Below are 23,533 nucleotides of genomic sequence, written 5' to 3' on the forward strand. Positions count from 1 at the left end.
TTTAAAAAATTATTCTCGTGTATATGTATTTTTTTTTAAAAGAATCTAAAACTATTTATTATATGCGGTTTTCTATAAGTTTTAACAAATAGTGGTGTAGTTTGATTACACCAAATTCCCACATTTTGCTCCAACAATTTCAAGAAAATTTTTCTCATTCAATAGAGGCTGGGTGTGCCCTAAAAAGGTTCAACGAAAATAAACAGAAAAAAGTTATGTTTATTCAGCCAGACTTTAACTTCGGTCCAAAAGTTAAGAGGTTTGAGTGGGGATAAACAAGAGAGGGTAATATATGTTATAAGAGTTGTAATATATTTACTATTATAGTAATTCACAGTGGTGTTAAGTACATTGCCACAAGCTTAATGAAAAATACCCTGTAGGTTATGAGAACCCTAGAAAGGTTCTCTCTTTTAGGAAAGTTACATATTTACAATCATCATTTAATCTTTTAATTGGACTGATTTAGGTATAAATTTTAAATCTATTAAATTAAAAAATTGTAATTTTCTCAAAAGATAGAACCTTTAATTGTATTGTCCGTATGTGGCCACGAAAACCTTAAACAAGGTTATGAAAACAAAATTCGCTCATTGATGTTAATATTTATTTTAAATAGTTTATCATTATGCGAGATAGTTGACCGTGGATTATGAATGAGAAGATGGTTGGGGGTGCGGTCAATGAAAAACACAAATAAGTACGATTAACTTATTTTAATGTGCCAACGTTTCGGCTAGAGTTTCTAGCCTTCTTCAGGGCTAAAAACAGAACAAGATAACAACCACAGTAATTATAAAAAAATAAAAAAGAAAGTATAAACAGAATAATTTTACACATAAAATGAATAATTTTACAAAATAGAATTAATAAAATGAAGTGATGAGAGAAGCGGGAAATAAAATGTATACATAGGTAATTGAAAAAGTGGTTAAAATAACATAATTAAGGAAATGAAATAAATTAAGATTATTATAAATAAAGGAATTTCTTTTGTATTTTTTAAAATTTCATTCCTTTGATTATTGTTCATATAATCGTAAATAATTAAAAAATGGAAGGGTTTCCATGGAAACAGCATGCGTATAATACCTAGTAACAAACTCCTCTGCATTTTATACAATTCCTACGTCAATACAACCTTGGAAAGTTGAATTTTCACTCTTTTAACCTAAATGGCCCCTCTTTTAACCTACATTAATCAAATTTAGATTTAATGCCCTGTGGAGGGAATTTCATAAATTGAATATCATAGGCAATCAAATTATCTAAAAGAATAAGAAAAGTTAACTAAATCTGATCAGTATTAACAATTATACAACCAAGTTAGCTGTTACATTTATGTTACTATAGTTACCGTCTTATCACTTTTCTATATAATAATGGATTCCAAAGGGTCAATAGTATTCAATTAATGAATATACATCCTTAATGTATGTATTACTAATTAAATAGTTTACCATTATAAGTATTTACTTTTAAAAATGTAGAGTGTTTCAGGTTTAATTGTCTTTTTTGATAATATGAAATAAGGATCTTAAAACAAAAGGTTTGCCATTTAACGCATTGTTTAGAGATATTAACGCTTAAAGATTTTCATTGGGATTAATTATTTAGGTTATAACAAATAAACATTAACATTCATATTGAATGTTCGAAGTGATAACCTATAGTATCCACAGCAGTAGTGCCCGAACGACATTGGATATCTGTTCTTTCACAAGTTTCAATTATTTGAAATTATATTCACTAAGAAGAATTGGACTTTTTGTTAAATGTCATTAAAAAAAATAATAATAAATAAATAAAGAATCAGTTATATTAGATCTGGAGAGCGTAACAATAGCACAAATTCATTACTCTCAACAATATTTATCATTTATTAAATAAATCAAAATTGTATCCTTGTATAGTCTCAACACTTTTTATTACATCATTAGTCCAACGTTTCCGCCATCCTCAAGAACAATCTAAATATTTAACAGCTTATTATATATTCATTTGTAACATTTATAACAACAACATTATCACTAATAATATAATATTATTATATTAAACAACATACCTTCAATATAAATTCTCACCTCACATCAAAGTTTAAAAATTGTTTTGCAGGCTATTCTGCCCAGGTCATTAATTATAAGTCAAACACACCCTATAAAAAGTCAATTATTAGAGAGTCATATGTAATATTAATAAGCTTACCTAATCTTATGTTTAGTTACCTATTTTCTAAAAATTCATAAATATTTAAAAACTTTTAGTTTTCAATTTATCCTCACTATCCAATTGAATTTTGATAATTGGAATAAATACAAATTGAGAACAAAATGCAATTTAAATTAAAGTAAAAACAAGGCAGACCTGAGTGAGTGGAAGGTTATAAATAGTTGATTTATATGGTAGTGATAGTGTGGATAAATTGAAAATTAAAAGTTTTTAAATATTTATGACTTTCTAGAAAATAGGTAACTAAACATAAGCTTATTAATAATAAATATGACTCTCTAATAATTGACTTTTCATAGGGTGTGTTTGACTTATAATTAATGACCTGGGCAGAATAGCCTGGAAAACAATTTTTAAATTTTGATGTGAGGTGAGAATTTATATTGAATGTATGTTATATTATTAGTGATAATGTTGTTGTTATAAATGTTACAAATTAATATATAATAAGCTGTTAAATATTTAGATTGTCCTTGAGGATGGCCGAAATGGCCGAAACGTTGGACTGTTGATGTAATAAAAAGTGTTGAGACTATACAAGGATACAATGTTGATTTATTTAATAAATAAGTACCAGTCTCAAGAAATTGAAAAAATATATTTAAAATTTTTAACGTTTACATTAAACTCATAAATTAGTTAGCAATGTATTGATTTGTTTAATATATACATGAATATGTATACACGAACAAAAGAAAAATCTTATGACTTTAATTTCTCCTAAGCAAAGCGTTAACAAACAAACCTATATAGTGATTTTTTTTTTTTCGTTTTGAGATCACAACCTTGAAACATCCTACATATTATGGAGAAGTTAGGATCCTAGAGTAGATCGTTGAGTCTCTGGAGAAGTCCTTCCAGAGGCTGCTGGAACTGCTAGAACCGGTTGCCCTTGGCCCTCAGCAAGGAGGCAACTTATATATAGAACCACGGAGGTACTATTTTTAGAATGTACAGCCATAGACTTCGCTCTGTAGTTCGTGTAATTATTGCTTGAAATTTAACCCTTTCTTAACTATATATATTCTCTTTGCTAGTTTATTTTTAATCGTCAGTTTATAATTGAAGTGTTAGTAAGCAAAAAAGGGAGTAGCTGTATTCTGGGATAGTTTGGACTTAAATGTACTATTTCGTCGCGAAAAAACAAATTTTTTTTTTTCGTTTTGAACCTAATGCTTCTAGCTCCAATCGTTAGGTATAATTTTACCCAAGAGTTAGGTCCTACTGTAACGTTAATGATTACAATTTTCGCAGTTAATTTTTTGAATTGAAGAAATGGCAATAATTATTGTAAGTACTAATAATACAGACCTATATACTGATTAGAAAGCTAATGATCAGAAGGATTTTTTTTCATTCCTTTGACTATTGTTCATATAATCGTAAATAATTAAAAAATGGAAGGGTTTCCATGGAAACAGCATGCGTATAATACTTAGCAACAAACTCCTCTGCATTTTATTAAATTCCTACGTCAATACACCTTGGAAAGTTGAATGGCCCCCCTTTTAACCTACTTTAATCAAATTTAGATTTAATGCTCTATGAAGGGCATTTCATAAATTTAATATCATAGATGATCAAATTATCTAGAAAAATAGGAAAAGTCAACTAAATTGGACCATTATTAACGATTATACAACCAAGTTAGCTGTTAGCATTTATGTTACTATAGTTACCGTCTTATCACTTATCTATATAATAATGGATTTCAAAGTGTCAATAGTGTTCAATTAATGAATATACATCCTTAAATATATTGATAGTGAAACATTGACGAGTCTGCTAGTTAAGAATAAAATATTGGTAACAATAAAAATAATAATGATAAAAAAGGTAATACACGCAATCGGTAAATGTAAAAACGATACTAACTGTAATTTAAATAGAATATCAATATTCTTGGCTTGAAGATACATTATCTAGCATTGTTAATATGGTTAGCTCAATAGCCTCTCGTTCTCCAGGATTCCAGCGTGACTCCAGAACAGAGAGGTGGATATGAGAACAACGTTAAACCCGCCCCGGGGAGCGCGGCCTTCACCCACCTTTTATGTTGGCCATCCTAAAAAAAAAACAAGCAAGACGCCCGTGGAGCCTCAGAGGTACAAAAGGAGAAGCCTTCCGGCCGTGGCAAGGATGTCCTCCGCGATCCTGCCGAGCAGCCAATGGAAATTAGATTCATACTGGAACCAGCTGATTTCGGGCATATAGCTTAGAGAATTTTTGAAAACAACTTTTTATTCCATTGGTTTTTACTTGAATCTAATTTTCTATTTGAATTGGTAATATAATTTACAACTAAGCAATAAAAGAAATAATAATAATAAATAAAAGGCTTAGTGAACCATAAGGTTCGATGCCATGCCGCCAATCGCTGTCATACAATCCTTCCACTTACGCTTCGGGCTAACCATGGGACATTAACAACTCGGATCATTGTTTATTAACTTTTCCAGGATAAATTCACTTTTAAACACTACTACCTGACCAACTCATCTTATTCGTCGTTATGGTATTATCTTAATTACACTTACCGGGCGGAGTTCGCGCATTTTGGGGTTGTGTAGCATTTTTTTATTAATTTCTTTATTGATAGGTATTAAAATCTGCTACGAATTTGGAAAATAAATAATAGTAATAAATGATCACATTCACACCAAAAAAAACAAAAAAACTAACAATAATAATAAAAAGATATATAGGTATATATAAAGAAAAATTGTAAAATCTCTATATGTACATAAGCAGAGACATAAATAAAACGAATATAATCAAACTATTTACATAAAAAATAAGGATAAAATAAAATAGATATAATTCTTAACTAAGATAACAATAAAATAAGAGCTCTAATCCCATTTACACTCTGGACCTTGGGATCCCTGAGCCCACTCTATCACCCACTCATAAGGGGTAGACCAGGGCTTCTAGATCCTAGCGTATCTCTCTTACCGCCTCCTAAATTCTCTTTTTAACTCATCCTTCTTCGGTCCGAATACCTTATGGCAATATTTTATGTTTAAAAACCTTAAGGCCCTGTGTCCCATAATGAAACATGCCATATAGAACAATTAAAATAAAATTTAATTAAACTATGTATATGAGTATAATAATAATAGTTTATTTTATATACATATAATTTTATATTTTATTTTTTTCAAGATTTTGAGCCAATAACGAGAGAAATTTCCTAGGAAAATAAAGCTGGGCAAAATGTCCTAGGAAAATAGATCTGGGCAAAATTTCATAGGAAAATAGAGCTGGGCAAATTTCCTACAAGTTTCGTATTTTACACGTAATTTTCGGCTAACGTTCGTTGGTTTCTGAAAGAGCACTTTTTTTATCTCTACAAAAATGCAAAAAAAAAAATGCAGATCTAAATAACTGTTTAAATGAATGCCAATTATTTCAAAATTAGTATTCACGAGAAAAAAATATATAATATTATATTACCCCCTTCCGGATAGGTGCATTAATTTGGATATTTTTTTTTTGTAATGTTTCGACCCCAAAGCATGTTTACCGTATCAAGCACCCTATGCTTTTACTTTTTCGCTAAAAAAAACGTGTTGTGTAAGCATAATACAAAGGGAATGTTTTCAGAATTTCGCAAATGCGACTTTTCGGCATTGTATCTACTGATATATAGTGATATAATAATAATAATAATATTTGACTGATATAATTGATAATTAATTTAATGAATATACCATTGTGTAACTGAAGATATTAGTAAATGATGCTTTCATATTACCAACAAATAAACCTAAAAAAGATTAAATTTAATTGTTTAAATAAAATCCAAGGTATCCGAGGTCTGAAAACACTTTATTTCCTCAAAAGTCCAACGTTTCGGCCAATTCGACCATCCTCAAGGACTTAAATACAAATTTACACTCACATAAATTCTTTAAAAAAACTTTATGCAGGCTATTCTGTCCAGGTCACCAGTTTCAGTCAAACCCTATTTTGTCACTGTTACATTAGTATTAAAAATTTTAATTATAATCAATTTCACACTATTCACATTTCTGTCATAACAATATTTGTAAATTACAAATTGTAATTATTTATAATTAATAATAATTTAAAATTTTAATATTAATGAAAGAGTGACAAAATAGGGTAAATTTGACTAAAACTGGAGACCCGGGCAAAATAGCCAGAAAAAAGTTTTTTAAATACTTTATGTGAGTATAAATTAATATTTAAGTCCTTGAGGATGGCCGAATTGACCAAAACGTAGGACATTTAATATTATTTTAACAATAATAACCAGTCTCAAGAAAGTGAAAAGATTATATTTGATTTGAATTTGTTTTTTATTCCAAAAACTTAGAATGGAAAACTAACTAAATTTTTACATTATATAAACTATTATAATTTAATAGTTAAAAAATTTAAAGCACCTTTTTTATGGGAAAAGAGTAGATTGGGATATTTAACATAGTTTTGGACAGTAACTCATCTATCCAATTATTTGTAACATATTTTATTAAATATATATTTTTAATTAATATTCTTACTTTCTTACTTCATATATTTCGTTTTACTTTGCAGGCACAGCGCCATTAACGGAAACGGGATATTCGCCCGCAGGCAAGACTTTTCTTCCTTCAACGCTTTACCTAAGCACAAGCTCAACTCCTACCACATTAAGGTAAGTTTATTTATTATTTATTGCGAATTATTTATAATTTATAGTTTATTTATAATTTGTTCAAAAATTTATAATTTATCTTTGCCTTATAAACACTACTATTTGGTATAACCTTTCGTTACTTTTTTTAAACCTGGTAAACTTATAGTTTTCTTTAGATTTTCAATTCATGTACAATGGATGATACAAGTAAAAAATGGTCCGAGTGCGGTGAAAAGAAACTCAAATAGTAAATAAATAAATTTGCAATAAAATAAAATATAACGTTATTTGTCATCCTTCAAATTCCCTCACTCCCCTACGTTGTTTATCTCTTGCACCGCCTTTAGCTCATTGTTTCGCATTGCTTCATTCAGAAAGGTTGTTGTCTTACTTTGTTCATTATTTTAATTATTTTCTGTAGTTTAATGTGTACTAAAATAGATAGAAACAATTAAAATGAGGTAACCAAGTAAGAAAATAGATAAGATGAAATAAAAGTAAACTAACGTGTGACTAATTATGATTTAAAAAATGTGAAAATTTATATACAAATGAAGAAAGTAAATTGAAGAAGAAGGGAGCGCGGTGGCCACCGGGTAAAGCGCGTGGCTACTAACTCCATGGACTTGAATCCGGCTGGGTAGAAAATTGTTTTCTGATACGTTGAAGCCGTGAGTCAACTTCTGTGAGTTCTGGACCCCTCCTTGGGTCCACCCAGCCTCTTAAATTGGGTAAAAATCTGGCGGTTTAGCGATTCTGACCAAATCACCTCCTTGCACAACCGTTGGTCTAGTGATAGTACTTCTTTACAAAGTACTGAACTCCTTATTCTTCATGGGTTGTAGCGATACAGATTTTAATTTTATTTTTAAATTAAAGAAGTCCAAAATCCTTCGTAAAATCCTTAATGCTCCTTACTTTGTCACAAACCAAGTCATCCATAAGGACCTCAATATTCCATATGTTGCCGATTTGGCCAGAACCAGATACCGTTCCTTCCATAATAAACTTCTCAACCACCCACATCCACTTGTTTCTAACCTGGCTTCTCCTTCATTACCTAATAATCCTCCTAGGCGTCTGAAAAGAAGATGGCCTCGAGATCTTCTTTATCTGATGGAGTTCTATCAGTGGGTAGATTCTCCACATGTTTTTATCATGTTACTATGTCACCTACAGCAAATTTACTTGTTGTATATATGTGTATACAGTTGTAAATATCAATAAATAAATTATTAAAAAAAAAAAAAAAAAAAAAAATTAAAGAAGATGTATTATAAAATTAATTGAATAGTTGATTGGTAATATTTAAAATACCTTAGAATTTTCTGTTATTAAGCTCTGAGTAGAGAAGTGCGCCTTAGAGACAATTGCTGGAGTAAACAAGGCATCCCATGCTGACTCAACCAAGGTCACTTTCGCGATAAACTATCTCCTCGCCCGCTTTATGCCGGCAAAAACTCTTCTCTATTACTGAACGCTTATATCGGGGTGTACAGAAGTGTGTATGCACGTACATACACTTATGTGTGTATATAATCAGTATCATTGAAGTTTATAGTAAAAAATGATAAATAAGATTAATTCATCCAGAATTAAATTTAATTGTCTATAACATTGATAGATTAGGATTCCAAGATATAAAATGAAACTTCATAATTACAACACAAGATTCATTAATATATTTATTATTTATTATAAGATAGTAACATTGATCGGTCGGTGCCAAAATGACGTTGAGAAATGATGAAATATAAGGTAGTAACACTTATATTGTAATTATATGGGCGCAATGGAGGCCCCTACAATTTATAAGCTACAACAGTACAATATGAATTAATTTCTAGCGATAAAACTAATAATTCAATTAATAAAATAAATGAAAATTAAAAAAAAAATGAATGAAATAATCCATGGAGTTAATAATAATGATACTAATTAATTATTAATTATGAGCTAATCAATGAATTATAAGTATAGAGTGAACCAGATTAAAAATAATTATATAATATAAAATATTTTAAAAAATATATAATAAATTTAATATTAAGCAACATAATATATAGTGTGTAACATGATAACTAATATAAAGAATAAAAAAAAATAAAGGACATAAAATGTAATATTTGTTTGAAAAACTTTTAATTATTAGGGCTTTGTGGAGGCTTTAACGGCCTATAAGCTGAAATAATAAAGTTTTAAAAATATTTATGGAAGTACAACTAATGGTATTATAATATTCATAAAATATAATAATAATATATAGACTGTTACTCAGTATAGTAATAAAATACAACTTATGAAGAGTATAATAATAATACTTTACAACTAATAAATTAATAACAATCAAATAAATAAAGTCTTAAAGACAGGTAAACACATTTGGGGGGGGGGGTAGTGACTCAGTGGTAAAGCACTTTGCTACTAACTCCAAGTATTTTATTCTTTTCATATGGCCGTTAGTCGACACTCTGGGTCCAGGAACTCTCCCTGGTCCACTAAGCCTCATAATTAGGGAAAAAATCTGGATTCTAACCGAATTTACTCCTTGCACAACCATAGGTCTTCTAATTATGGTTCCTAAGTACTGCGCCCCTGACCCTTCATGGATTGTGGCGGTACTTATTATTATTTGTTATCTGCTAAATAATGTTTTAGGAGTTTAAAATCTCAGATTAATTACTTAATCTTGATTTTATTTTGGTTTACTAATCACTCTAAATAGTAGTTTATGAACATTAAAAACGATTGCATAATTCTCCATAGAACTGTTGAGTTAATGTAAGAGGAATCTGTCATGCAATGGTATGGGAGTAGGCGAATGAAAACAATAGAAACAATAACAGTACTTAGTACTTGACTGGAATTGCTTACAATCTACATTCAGATGATGAAAATAGCATGAATAGTAGATTCAATTAAAATATCTACATCTTTGTAAACCTGACTTTAAACATCTTCGTTTCACCACGACTCGAGGTTATCTCAGATATTTCATAAAATACCAAACGCAGTTGCATTCTGACTAGATGCATTGTGAACAGATAACATTCCCAGTATATATTTCGGCCTTGGCCTGTCAAATCGTTAATGGGACAACTCCCTTCCACTTTGTTGAGTATTCAATAAAATCATTCGGGTTTTTTTACAGTTTTCTGAAATCTGAAGTAAGTATTACTGTTTGTGATGAATTTTACTCGATATATTATTAGTCATTAGGAAAGAGTTATAACATCTAATGAATAAAGAACCAATAAAGTACGACACATTCTGTTGTGTTGACTGAATGTTTTTTTCTTCCATCTACCGGTATAAATAAGTTTTCTTTCATTTATTTCGTATATAGAATATATAGTAAGAGAGAGTATTGAGATCGTGCAATATTTCGAATTCTGTGAATTTTAAAGTCCTCTGAATCTAAATCACAAAGTGGTCTGCCTGTGTGTGTGGATGTAGCCTCGCTCTGAAACAAAAAGTCTTACTAGACAGAAATTTCATATTTAAGGTGGGTATACTCTCTAACCACTCAAACCCCCTAGTTTCTAATCTTGCATCCTCTTCCATTCCTTACAATCCTCCGAGGCGCCTGAAAAGAAGATGGCCACGAGACCAGCTGATGTAAAATGTCATTAGAGTGCTACCAATGGGTAGTTTCTCTACACGCCTGTAACACTCCAATTTAACTTAGATCAGATTTACTAAATGTATTATAATGTACAGTTGTAAATAGCAATAAATAAATATTTAAAAAAAAAAGAAAAAAAAAGTGGTTATATGTCCCCTGATGATGGCCTGAAATTCAGGTCGAAACGTCGGCATAAAAAAGTTTTGTTTATTTGTGTATTATTTGAACAAACCATGAACTAATTTCACGAATGTTAAGCTACCTTGCCGTTTGTTCAGAGTCGATATTTTCGATTGATAGCTAACTTTAGGGACTCCTTTAATACTTAACGAGCTTCGATCCGAGTCTTCATTGTCTAGCAAATACAGCGCTCTCTGTTCGTAATTTGTGGAGCAAACCGATAATACAGGAAGCACTTCCGTAGCTGCCTATTGTATCTGGCATAATTACCTAATAAGTATGTATGGGCCCCGGTAAAACCTCCCCTCTATTCTTTTATGTTTTTTTTTTAAAGCTTTTTTTCTGCGCAACGGTGTAGAATTGTTTCATGTAACGGTAAACAGTCTCGAATAAGTGATCAGGTGTGATAAAATATTTTGTTCGTTGTTTATAGAAGGAATTAAAAAAAAAAGTGTTAATGAGATAACAACATGCTGTTTTTACTTATACATACCTGTATGTGGAATATAAAGTAAGGGTTAATAATAAATTAAAACATTTTTCCTACGAGGTGCATATTTATCTATAGAGCCTCATACTAAATGTCCCTTGTTCAATTTGAGTATATTGTTCGAATTGTTACTAAATAAATGAGGACTTGAAAAAAAAAATCTGATAACAAAACTGCGCACAATGGTTGAAACTATTCGATTGTTTTTCAGGCAGGAAGTGCCTTTAAATTCCTGATAATGGAAGATTTATTACCCATCAATAGGAATGGCTTGTTATTTTAATTTATTACCATTCATTATTTCTTTTTTGAAAAGAAGACGGTCGATGGGGGGGATGGAGGAGGGATCAGTTGGACAATGAATATAAATTATTCAAGCTTATTTATTTATGTGAAAGTTATATATTTATGTATTAGATGATAAGGTGAAAAAACTTCTTTTTTGATATTATTCAACACTACTTAACTTCACAACTTTTAGGACTATTTTCCTCATCGTAAGTATTATAACTTCTGTAATTATATTATTTAAATTTTAAGATTTATTTTAACAATTTAAATATTTACTTTGTTTACCTTATGGTTAATACTATCCATTTCATTCTAGAAATTTATTCATCTAAAGTTATCAATTTAATCATAACGTTATCAATTAGACAATATCTATCATTTTGCTGCCTTCCATTTATTTTAATTAATTTAATTTTTTTTATGACTTCCCTTTCTGGTCATTTCTGACAAACGGGAGGGGTTATCTACAAGATAACACCCTATTCTAACCTTGGTAGAGGGCCAAGTTTTTATTTCGTGGGACCACCACAGAAATAAAAGTCGACGCCTAGGCCGGAATCTAACCAGGGCCACTGCAGTTCTCGGTTTGCAAAGACCAACACTTCAACTCCCTAAGCTACAAATTTCCATTCTCATTGGACTTATCATTAGCTTATGCACTGTTATTATATCTACAATTATATTATATTTCTTTTTTAAGAAAAGAAATTTAATCATTCAAATTGAATATCATTGTTTTAATTTGGAGAAAATATATTATTAGATGTTTTTTCTGATTCCATCTGCTTACAATTATATGATAAAACTGTTTATTATTTGTTATGTGTATTTAAATTTTTTTTTACCAGTATTGTAGTTCACAGTTTTAATTTATACTATTTTTTTTCAGTTATGTCTATTATGGTGGGATTTTCAGTTTACGTTCTTAACATTTTTACAATTTGTAATGTGATGTTTTATTATTTTGGATTTTTCACTTTTATATAGTTTTTTTGGAGTCGAGCCTGTATACTGCAATTCTTATGTCTAATTTATATTTATAGTGACCTATTACTCACTTGTTGTGGAAAATCCAAAAGCAGTAAAATGAGTTTCTGTGATTATTTTAATTTTCTTCTTTTGTTTTATTACTTTCATTTAGGCTCTTAGGAATGTTCAAGAGTTGTCAAGTGATAATGTCACTGCCATGTTTGAGGCAAACTTATTAGGATCTTGAATTTGTGTGAAATCATATCTATCATTTTTACTATCTCTTCAGGCTCCATCTATTTTATGACGTTTTTTCTCCTTTTTAGGTAATATTAAGGTATATTTGAACTCAGAAAAATATCATTTGATCTATATAATACGCCATCAAATCTTTTTTTTATTAATTAAAATTTTTAAAAGGTCAAATACTACGTTTTTAATACATACATATATGTATATGTATATGTATATATATATATATATATATATATATATATTGTAATATTGGACGTTTCAGGGATATCGTGTCCCTCCCTCTTTAGTATAACATAGTTCACAGTTGGTTTTAAAAATAGTATATTTTCATTAAATTTTAAAACCATCAGTTCTTTATATTATGCAGTATATATATTATAATATATAAATTATGTAATGCTGAGGAGGACATAGTATCTCCACAACGTCCATGAATATAATAATTTGTTTTCTTGTTTTTTATTTTATTTTTTTTATTACCAGATCGCCCTTAAGTTAGCCATACAGGGTTATATGCAATGTAATTACCATTTAAAATTATAAAGATCAATTGTAAAAAAAAAAATATTAATCCAGGGAAAATAAAAAAAGAAAACTAACGATATTTAAGAATTATTAAACAAAAAAAATACTTACACTGAAAAAATAATTAGAGAAAAAGAAAGATAAGAAGAAAAAGGCAAGAAAAAATAAAATAATAAAAATTATAAAAAAAGAGCTTATAAAAGGAAAAGGATGCATGGGCGTACCCAGCCGGAGCTGCTTCCCCCTACAAGTGAAAACAAATATTAATTTATTGAAAAAAATTTTTTTTCAAGCCAATACTAATTGTAATAACTAATAAAGTACCGAGACAATTATAATTAAGTTTCTTCTTTTTCTTTTAGTTTCATTCCCCTTTACCGGGCCGAAATGTAACAACCTGATTAACTATGGTGTGCCCCCCTCCAATTGACATGGCTTGCTCCCCCTCCCTCCCCCCAGTTTTGATTTGGATATGACCTAAAAATATGTCTTGGATGAGCATGGGCTTCAGTTTTCGCGATGTGGTTTGATTGGCGAAGTTGTTAGTCGCTGCACATTTTACTGATGGTAGATTGGAGTAGAATTTTGTAAACGATTTTTTTTACTTTTAGGCAAAAAAAATATTATTACTATTTTTTTAGTTTAAAAAATTATAGGCAATTAATAATGCAAATTATTACTGCGCTGATCCGTAAAACCAGTTCGGTAAAATTCTTATTGTTGTACATAGTAAAAATTGTTAAATTAAGCTAAAACTAGACTTCATGGGGGTTTACTTTTGGTAGTTAATAAGATGAATGCGAAAGACTTACATCTGACTCCGAACGAGAAAAATCGTATGTTTCAAAAAATATCAAAAATTAAAAAAAAAACACCAAGGTATTGTTTTTGTTTATTAAAATAAGGTTGAATAAAAAAAAATTAATCACTAACAAATGGATAACCGACAGTTGCTTCACTACTGCAACAGTTACTGATGTTTATCATGCTTGACCGTATACAGTAAATGTTATCATTACGATAACTGTCATACAGTTTATACCATGGCAGTTGCTGCGACAGTAGATGTGAAGTGGTAACACGTAAGGGGACATTAATGTGACAGTTTCTGAACTGCCCTAACACGTCACCTACCATGCTAAAACTAGTAAAAGAGTAATGTCACGAAAATATTAATATACTGTAACTTGTACTCTCTGCTATTTTTTTTACAATTAACAACTGTTGGTAAAAATACATCATGATTTTCTTCTTATATTAAAATTTCAGTCATTTTAAAAACGTAGCAATTTACCGAAACGAAATTATCAGATTTTTAAGAAAATCAGATAAAAGACATGGCGAAATTTCCAATAGTTCTGAAAATTTCACATTATCATTGGGTCTATGTTGTAATTTACTATTCAGTAAATAAATATTAATACGAAAATACAATGAATGATAGAATAATTGAAATGCATCTCTTTAAAGCGGAAAATTTAAGAATGAAACTCGGAATTGACTGTGGTAATATGACGTTGGTGCAGTGCGCATGCCAAGCCCATCCCACCTCAGTCCTCTCTCAGCAACGATTTTACAAATAAATTTCCCATCTTCTCTGCTAACTGATAACTTGGAAATTAATTGAATAAAATTCTTTATCATATCTCTCATTAATAATGAAAATCTCTCAATAAAAATATTAGTGTTTCTTTAAAAAGAATTCTTAAATTGCCTCGAGCCTACAAAAACCAGTCCAATGCACTTCATTTCTGTCAAATCTGCTACCTGCAGTACAAGAGCCCAAGAGAAGAGTCAGTTATTTCACCACAATTTTTTATTTATTTAATGAAAACTGTGCATAATTACTAGTCAAAATTGATGATTCTGTCAAGTATAGTTAGAGGGGGTGGCTGTTTTAAAACGTAAAAAATTTTTTTTTATTCAGGGCTATCATTAAAACTACCCACAACATTAGAAAACCTAATAGAGCGTCATTTAAAGTAAAGTTAATCCGTCAAAATATGAGGTCTGACTTTTTTTTTTAATATTTATTTATTGCTATTTAAAACTGTACATTATAATACATTTAGTAAATCTGATCTAAGTTAAACTGGAGTGTTACAGGCGTGTAGAGAAACTACCTATTGGTAGTACTCTAATGACATTTTACATTAGCTGATCTCGTGGCCATCTTCTTTTCAGGCGCCTCGGAGGATTGTCAAGAATGTAAGAGGATGCAAGATTAGAAACTAGGGGGTTTGAGTGGTTAGAGAGTTTATAAAGGAAGGAGTGATATCTGGTTCGGGCTAGATCGGTTACATAGGGAACATTAAGGTCTTTATGTATGATTTTATTTGTGATAAAGTAAGGAGCATTAAGGATTTTACGAAGGATTTTTGATTGTAAGGATTGAACACGAGAGGAATTCGAAGGTTTAGTGGAGCCCCAAAGCTCAACTCCATATGTCCAGATTGGCCTTATTACAGTCATGTAGATCTGTCTTTTGTAATGTGTTAGAAGTTTAGACCGTTTGTCTAGTAAGTGCTGTAATAGTCGAAATCGACGTGCAGTTTCCTGTCTTTTCAGTCTGGTGTGAGGATTCCAGGTTAATCGTTTGTCCAAATGTAGTCCAAGGTAGCAGATATGTTCGACAGGGGTAAGAGTAACATCATTAAATGAAACTGTAGGGCAGTCATTCATAAAAAAAAAATAAATAAACTGAAGTAATTAGTGAATATTTTTAATCTCTGATCTCCAATAAAACATCGAATTACTACTGAATCAACCCAATTCGTCCACAATCATTAGTGAATCTTCATGTAATATGATGTAAAATACTTAGTTATATGTGAAAACCTTATAGTAACGTATGATGCATCTGTTCTAAAATAGACTCCTATTCTTTCAACAAACCCACACAAGCCTTTCTGAACTCAGCTCGATCGATTTCCGATAGCCATCTAAGGCGTCTAAAAGGAAGATGGAACTTCTAAGACTAAACTTTAATTGGAATCTCTTTGGAATAGTACACTTACTAAGATATCATCCGATGCATAATACTCTATCAAATCAACATATATAATTTATAAGCTATATTCTGTAGTAATAGTATATATAACTAAGTATATTTCTCACCAATACAAGCTTTAGAAAGTATAGTATTTGGCTTACTTTTACGATTCGCAGTTTACAACGAAGTCTCAAGACGAAAACAATTAATTTTTGGCCACTGGTCTACCTGTCCGTCCACAGAAATAACATCATATAATAACTCTTGCAATTAACTCTTGCACATATATATTTTTGTACTGTTACGTCCAACAATACTTCTTATACAATATGTTCTTAATCGTTTCTTTGTAAAAAGTATTTGCAAAACATCTTGGCGCCCAAAACGGCCCTAATGATTTTTATAAAACTTCTTCCTACAAATTATTATATTTAGTATTCCTAAGTACATAAATATAAAAACATTCGGATTCGAATCCGGGATGCAGAAATAGTAGTTATAGGGTTATGGGTGGCCAATGTATTTTTTTATGTAACTTATAATATGTATATCACATATAAAATCCGAAACTATTATACAATGCTAGTTTAATCTGTAAGTCAAATCTGAAGGTAGCCTTGAACTAAAAATAAAATATAACATCTATTTAATAAGTGAGTAAAAGTTATATTATTTATATACTGCACAGATTTTTACATATTCAGATGAAAACATTACTTACTATTATTATTGAGTCCTTCCTGTTTACGACATTGTGCCTACACTCCTTGTGCAATGAATGCACTGAATCAATAGCACCGTCCCATTCCAGAAGCTAACTGCGCAAAAGTTACTCGTAATTCCAATCGCAGCGCATACGTAACTAGTATTTTTTATTATTTTTATCTCTATAGTAACTGATGCAATGTTTACTCCTTTAAGTTCTTGTCCCAGTGGAGTAACATAAGACATAATGATCACATTTGCATTTCACATATTACAATAAGGTCGCACCATAAGGAATTGTATTAAGTTACAATTTAAGATGCAGTGAGTTGAACCAAGACACACTTTGGATATATCGGATTACATAGCGTTTGGAGTTTGTGGGTCGCTTGAAGTGAAGTTTTAAAAAAATAAAAAAACAATAACATTTCATAACATATTCACTGTCTTTTTAATCTTTTTTCCTGTTTCTATAACGTTTCATATACTGTGATTTCTCTAAAATGCATGGAACAAGACTCTGTTTCTAGTATAAAGGTCCTTTTGATGTAAGCTGTGTTGTCATTAGTCTGTATTAGTTAGATCTTGTTTTCTCTCCTCTTTATGACGCCTCACCTGGCGAAATGTTTGATTGGTTTGTTATATACTGCTTTTCGATACGTGAGATTTTGCATTCTTCCAATGGCATCACAACAATTTTTTTTTTTTCACCTTTCAGAGTTTTTGCTCTGATACATTTTCTTCACCATCAGATCCCTTTAAAAATACTATCAGATCACATTTACTCTTCATCGTAAACCTCCACTCTACTGCCCTACTGTATCTTTTATTAATATCCCACTAAAACCTGTTAACCAGATTTGATTTTATTTTCATTGACATTTACAACTGTACACGATAAAACATCTAGTAAATTCGATGTAAGATCATAATGACATGATACAGGCATGAAGAAAAACTACATATTGGTAGCATTCTAACAATATTCTATATTAGAAGGTCTCGAGGCCATCTTCTTTTCAGGCACCCCGGAGGATTGTCAGGAATAAAACAGGAATCTAGAAGGGGTAGAAACTGGTGGATGGCTAGGGAGTTTATAATGGAAGGATTGATGCCTGTTTTGGGCTAGATCGGTTACATATAGAAAATTAAAATCTTTATACATAATTTTTTATATTGCAAAGTAAGGAGCATTGAGGATTTTTGAAGGAATTTGATACTTAGTACTGCATCTTAACAAGAAACATACTTGGAATCCCTATATTAGACTGAAACGACAAGAAACTGTTCGTAGATTCTTGTTTTCCAAACACAGGTTTGGCCTGATTTAATTATATCTTCTGTTATTCCAACATCTTTACCCACCTAAACTATTTAATTCTCGATCTCTCATTCTTAACAATGCCTGATAATCGTCGGAGGCGTCTGAAAAGATGATAGTCCCAGGATCTTATAATGTAAAGCAATGATTGAAATACCACCATTGCGTGGTTCCTCCCCCAGATTATCATGTATTCTGAAACATTTATAACATTTACTTATTGTTTTTTTTTCAAATAATAAATTAAATTTAAAACAACATTAAAATAATATTTTTGTTTTATAATAAAATATTAAACATCAATATTAATTTTATGAGAACGATTAGCTATAATTTTAGAAACTCGTAATCTGTATTAGTAGTACATAACTAAACCTGAAAATAATTTTTCCGTTTGCTACTGGACGGATCGAAGAGGATACTGAACACGCAGAGCCAGTAGTAGTGACTCAGATAGTAACTGTCATGACAACCTTCTCTACATAATTACTGTCGGCCTTGGCACTGAACTGATTACTGTCTTCTACTACTTTCCTTCAGCCGTGTCAGATATTCAGTCATTTAAGCATTGTATTAAAAGGTTTTTAATAAATGAAAGTTTGTGATGTATGCCTTGCACCAGATTTTTCTTATAATTATATTAAGGTACGAATAGATAATCATTATTTTGAAAAGTTAGAGGTTTGGATGGGTCTAAAAAAATAGGATTCTGTATCACCCATCTTGTTTAATCAAGCACTAAAATATATTACTAAAAATGTGATGCGTACCAAAAAGGGTTTTACTTTAGGTGCTAAAAACCGGTGCTTGGGTATGCTGATGATTTTACTTTATTTGATGAGGACGAGGAAAATACAGAAGTAAATTCAAATACGTTCATAAACTCTAGTAAGGCACTTGGTTTCGAAATGAAAACGGATAAAAAAAATATATGGTTAGCTGTTGAAAAAGTAGAAATTTCGGTTACATAGATATAGGAGGAAATTCATTTGAACAGGTAGATTGGTTCAAGTATTTAAGTTCTACGGTAGATAGAGAGAAATACTTTATTCATGTATGCTGCCCAAATACATCAGGTTGCTACATACACAGCATACTTATCAATCCGTAATCGGACATATATAAATTACATATAATTACATGGTATAATAAAATAATAAAAAACAGTTTCTTTTGCCCTACAGTTTCCTTTTATAATCAATTTCAGTTTATACGCCAGATACAAATATTTCAATTCATTCCTTTTTTTTTTTCTTTCCCTTTTCTGTTCCTTCAATTTCACCATTTCACAATTCTTAATTCACCCGATTAACAAATTCACTCTCCCGAATTCACACTTCTAGATCCTCTCCTGTGAACAAATTCACTATTAGACGGCAATGTGAGATCAGACCATTAATAATAGTGACAGCAGTAGATCAGTTTACCAAAAACAAACAAACAAATACATTCTACGAGAACAAGACTAACACATGGATTCAAAGGAAAAAATAATAAAACGCCGGTTACAAGAAACACTTAAATGGATAAATAAGTTTTTAAAAAAATAAATAAATAATAGTACTAATAAAATAAAATAAAATAATTTAATGAATAAATACGTTAAAACACACAAATCGATAGGTCCACAAATTCAAATAAATAAAAAAAAAGGAATTGATAAGGAAATGAAAACGATATTAAAGGCGGAAAATGCTTGTTATTTTTCAATTTGAAATTTCTTAGCCTTATGTCCAGAATCTTGAAAGTTAAGACTTACAAAACTATTATCTTTCTCTCTGTTCATGGATGCAAAACATAGCCTCTTACGCTAAACGAAGAACAACGTTTTAAGGTTTTTGAGAAAAAAAAATTACGTAAAATATTTGGAACCAAAATGTATGAATTAAGGGTAGAATTTAGAAGGCTACACAGCGCTGGATTGAGGGAACTGCATCCGGTAAATATAACTCAGGTTATAGCATTGCGGAGAATAAGATGGGCGTGTAAGGTTTTGGGACTTGGTAACGAACGGATCCCTAAAAATAATAATAATCACTGAACTGACGGGTAAACGCCCAAGGGGTAAACCGAAACGTAGATTTGGATTTGGAGGGATTTGAAGCGTCACTGGACAGATTTCTGTAGATAACTTTGGGTATCAAACCTTCGGGTTTGCAAAGCCTTTTTTATTATTATATTTCGAGAAATTATCGATGTTGAATTATTTCCATCTTGAGTTGAAATGCCATTATAGGTATGTCGTGACCGTAGGGGGACTTGGGCACTGATATGAGGCGGATAGATGAGGTTTTGCGCTCCCTCTTCTTCAAAGATCACAATCATAACGGCTTTGTTAATAGTTGGGTCCCCTTGCGATAATCTGGACAGATCGGATGACCTCTCCATTCCCTTGGAACGTCTTCGTCATCTAAAGCCTTGATATGATTTTTTTCTTATCGTGTTTATATATATATATATATATATATTGTAATATTGGACGTTTCAGGGATATCGTGTCCCTCCCTCTTTAGTATAACATAGTTCACAGTTGGTTTTAAAAATAGTATATTTTCATTAAATTTTAAAACCATCAGTTCTTTATATTATGCAGTATATATATTATAATATATAAATTATGTAATGCTGAGGAGGACATAGTATCTCCACAACGTCCATGAATATAATAATTTGTTTTCTTGTTTTTTATTTTATTTTTTTTATTACCAGATCGCCCTTAAGTTAGCCATACAGGGTTATATGCAATGTAATTACCATTTAAAATTATAAAGATCAATTGTAAAAAAAAAAATATTAATCCAGGGAAAATAAAAAAAGAAAACTAACGATATTTAAGAATTATTAAACAAAAAAAATACTTACACTGAAAAAATAATTAGAGAAAAAGAAAGATAAGAAGAAAAAGGCAAGAAAAAATAAAATAATAAAAATTATAAAAAAAGAGCTTATAAAAGGAAAAGGATGCATGGGCGTACCCAGCCGGAGCTGCTTCCCCCTACAAGTGAAAACAAATATTAATTTATTGAAAAAAATTTTTTTTCAAGCCAATACTAATTGTAATAACTAATAAAGTACCGAGACAATTATAATTAAGTTTCTTCTTTTTCTTTTAGTTTCATTCCCCTTTACCGGGCCGAAATGTAACAACCTGATTAACTATGGTGTGCCCCCCTCCAATTGACATGGCTTGCTCCCCCTCCCTCCCCCCAGTTTTGATTTGGATATGACCTAAAAATATGTCTTGGATGAGCATGGGCTTCAGTTTTCGCGATGTGGTTTGATTGGCGAAGTTGTTAGTCGCTGCACATTTTACTGATGGTAGATTGGAGTAGAATTTTGTAAACGATTTTTTTTACTTTTAGGCAAAAAAAATATTATTACTATTTTTTTAGTTTAAAAAATTATAGGCAATTAATAATGCAAATTATTACTGCGCTGATCCGTAAAACCAGTTCGGTAAAATTCTTATTGTTGTACATAGTAAAAATTGTTAAATTAAGCTAAAACTAGACTTCATGGGGGTTTACTTTTGGTAGTTAATAAGATGAATGCGAAAGACTTACATCTGACTCCGAACGAGAAAAATCGTATGTTTCAAAAAATATCAAAAATTAAAAAAAAAACACCAAGGTATTGTTTTTGTTTATTAAAATAAGGTTGAATAAAAAAAAATTAATCACTAACAAATGGATAACCGACAGTTGCTTCACTACTGCAACAGTTACTGATGTTTATCATGCTTGACCGTATACAGTAAATGTTATCATTACGATAACTGTCATACAGTTTATACCATGGCAGTTGCTGCGACAGTAGATGTGAAGTGGTAACACGTAAGGGGACATTAATGTGACAGTTTCTGAACTGCCCTAACACGTCACCTACCATGCTAAAACTAGTAAAAGAGTAATGTCACGAAAATATTAATATACTGTAACTTGTACTCTCTGCTATTTTTTTTACAATTAACAACTGTTGGTAAAAATACATCATGATTTTCTTCTTATATTAAAATTTCAGTCATTTTAAAAACGTAGCAATTTACCGAAACGAAATTATCAGATTTTTAAGAAAATCAGATAAAAGACATGGCGAAATTTCCAATAGTTCTGAAAATTTCACATTATCATTGGGTCTATGTTGTAATTTACTATTCAGTAAATAAATATTAATACGAAAATACAATGAATGATAGAATAATTGAAATGCATCTCTTTAAAGCGGAAAATTTAAGAATGAAACTCGGAATTGACTGTGGTAATATGACGTTGGTGCAGTGCGCATGCCAAGCCCATCCCACCTCAGTCCTCTCTCAGCAACGATTTTACAAATAAATTTCCCATCTTCTCTGCTAACTGATAACTTGGAAATTAATTGAATAAAATTCTTTATCATATCTCTCATTAATAATGAAAATCTCTCAATAAAAATATTAGTGTTTCTTTAAAAAGAATTCTTAAATTGCCTCGAGCCTACAAAAACCAGTCCAATGCACTTCATTTCTGTCAAATCTGCTACCTGCAGTACAAGAGCCCAAGAGAAGAGTCAGTTATTTCACCACAATTTTTTATTTATTTAATGAAAACTGTGCATAATTACTAGTCAAAATTGATGATTCTGTCAAGTATAGTTAGAGGGGGTGGCTGTTTTAAAACGTAAAAAATTTTTTTTTATTCAGGGCTATCATTAAAACTACCCACAACATTAGAAAACCTAATAGAGCGTCATTTAAAGTAAAGTTAATCCGTCAAAATATGAGGTCTGACTTTTTTTTTTAATATTTATTTATTGCTATTTAAAACTGTACATTATAATACATTTAGTAAATCTGATCTAAGTTAAACTGGAGTGTTACAGGCGTGTAGAGAAACTACCTATTGGTAGTACTCTAATGACATTTTACATTAGCTGATCTCGTGGCCATCTTCTTTTCAGGCGCCTCGGAGGATTGTCAAGAATGGAAGAGGATGCAAGATTAGAAACTAGGGGGTTTGAGTGGTTAGAGAGTTTATAAAGGAAGGAGTGATATCTGGTTCGGGCTAGATCGGTTACATAGGGAACATTAAGGTCTTTATGTATGATTTTATTTGTGATAAAGTAAGGAGCATTAAGGATTTTACGAAGGATTTTTGATTGTAAGGATTGAACACGAGAGGAATTCGAAGGTTTAGTGGAGCCCCAAAGCTCAACTCCATATGTCCAGATTGGCCTTATTACAGTCATGTAGATCTGTCTTTTGTAATGTGTTAGAAGTTTAGACCGTTTGTCTAGTAAGTGCTGTAATAGTCGAAATCGACGTGCAGTTT

General features: G+C 30.7%; 1 protein-coding gene across 1 annotated transcript in view; it reads left to right on the top strand.

The window, feature by feature from the left end:
* Nucleotides 1–23,533, top strand: part of heca (headcase) — a 374,320-nt gene that overhangs the window by 51,921 nt on the left and 298,866 nt on the right. The window contains exon 2 of the mRNA XM_067047341.1: nucleotides 6,793–6,892. Coding sequence (XP_066903442.1) covers nucleotides 6,793–6,892 — 100 coding nt within the window. The remainder of the gene's footprint in view (nucleotides 1–6,792; nucleotides 6,893–23,533) is intronic.

Source organism: Halyomorpha halys, unplaced genomic scaffold, assembly GCF_000696795.3.
Source record: "Halyomorpha halys isolate HHAL.00 unplaced genomic scaffold, Hhal_1.1 Scaffold39.1, whole genome shotgun sequence".
NCBI classification, from domain to species: domain Eukaryota; kingdom Metazoa; phylum Arthropoda; class Insecta; order Hemiptera; family Pentatomidae; genus Halyomorpha; species Halyomorpha halys.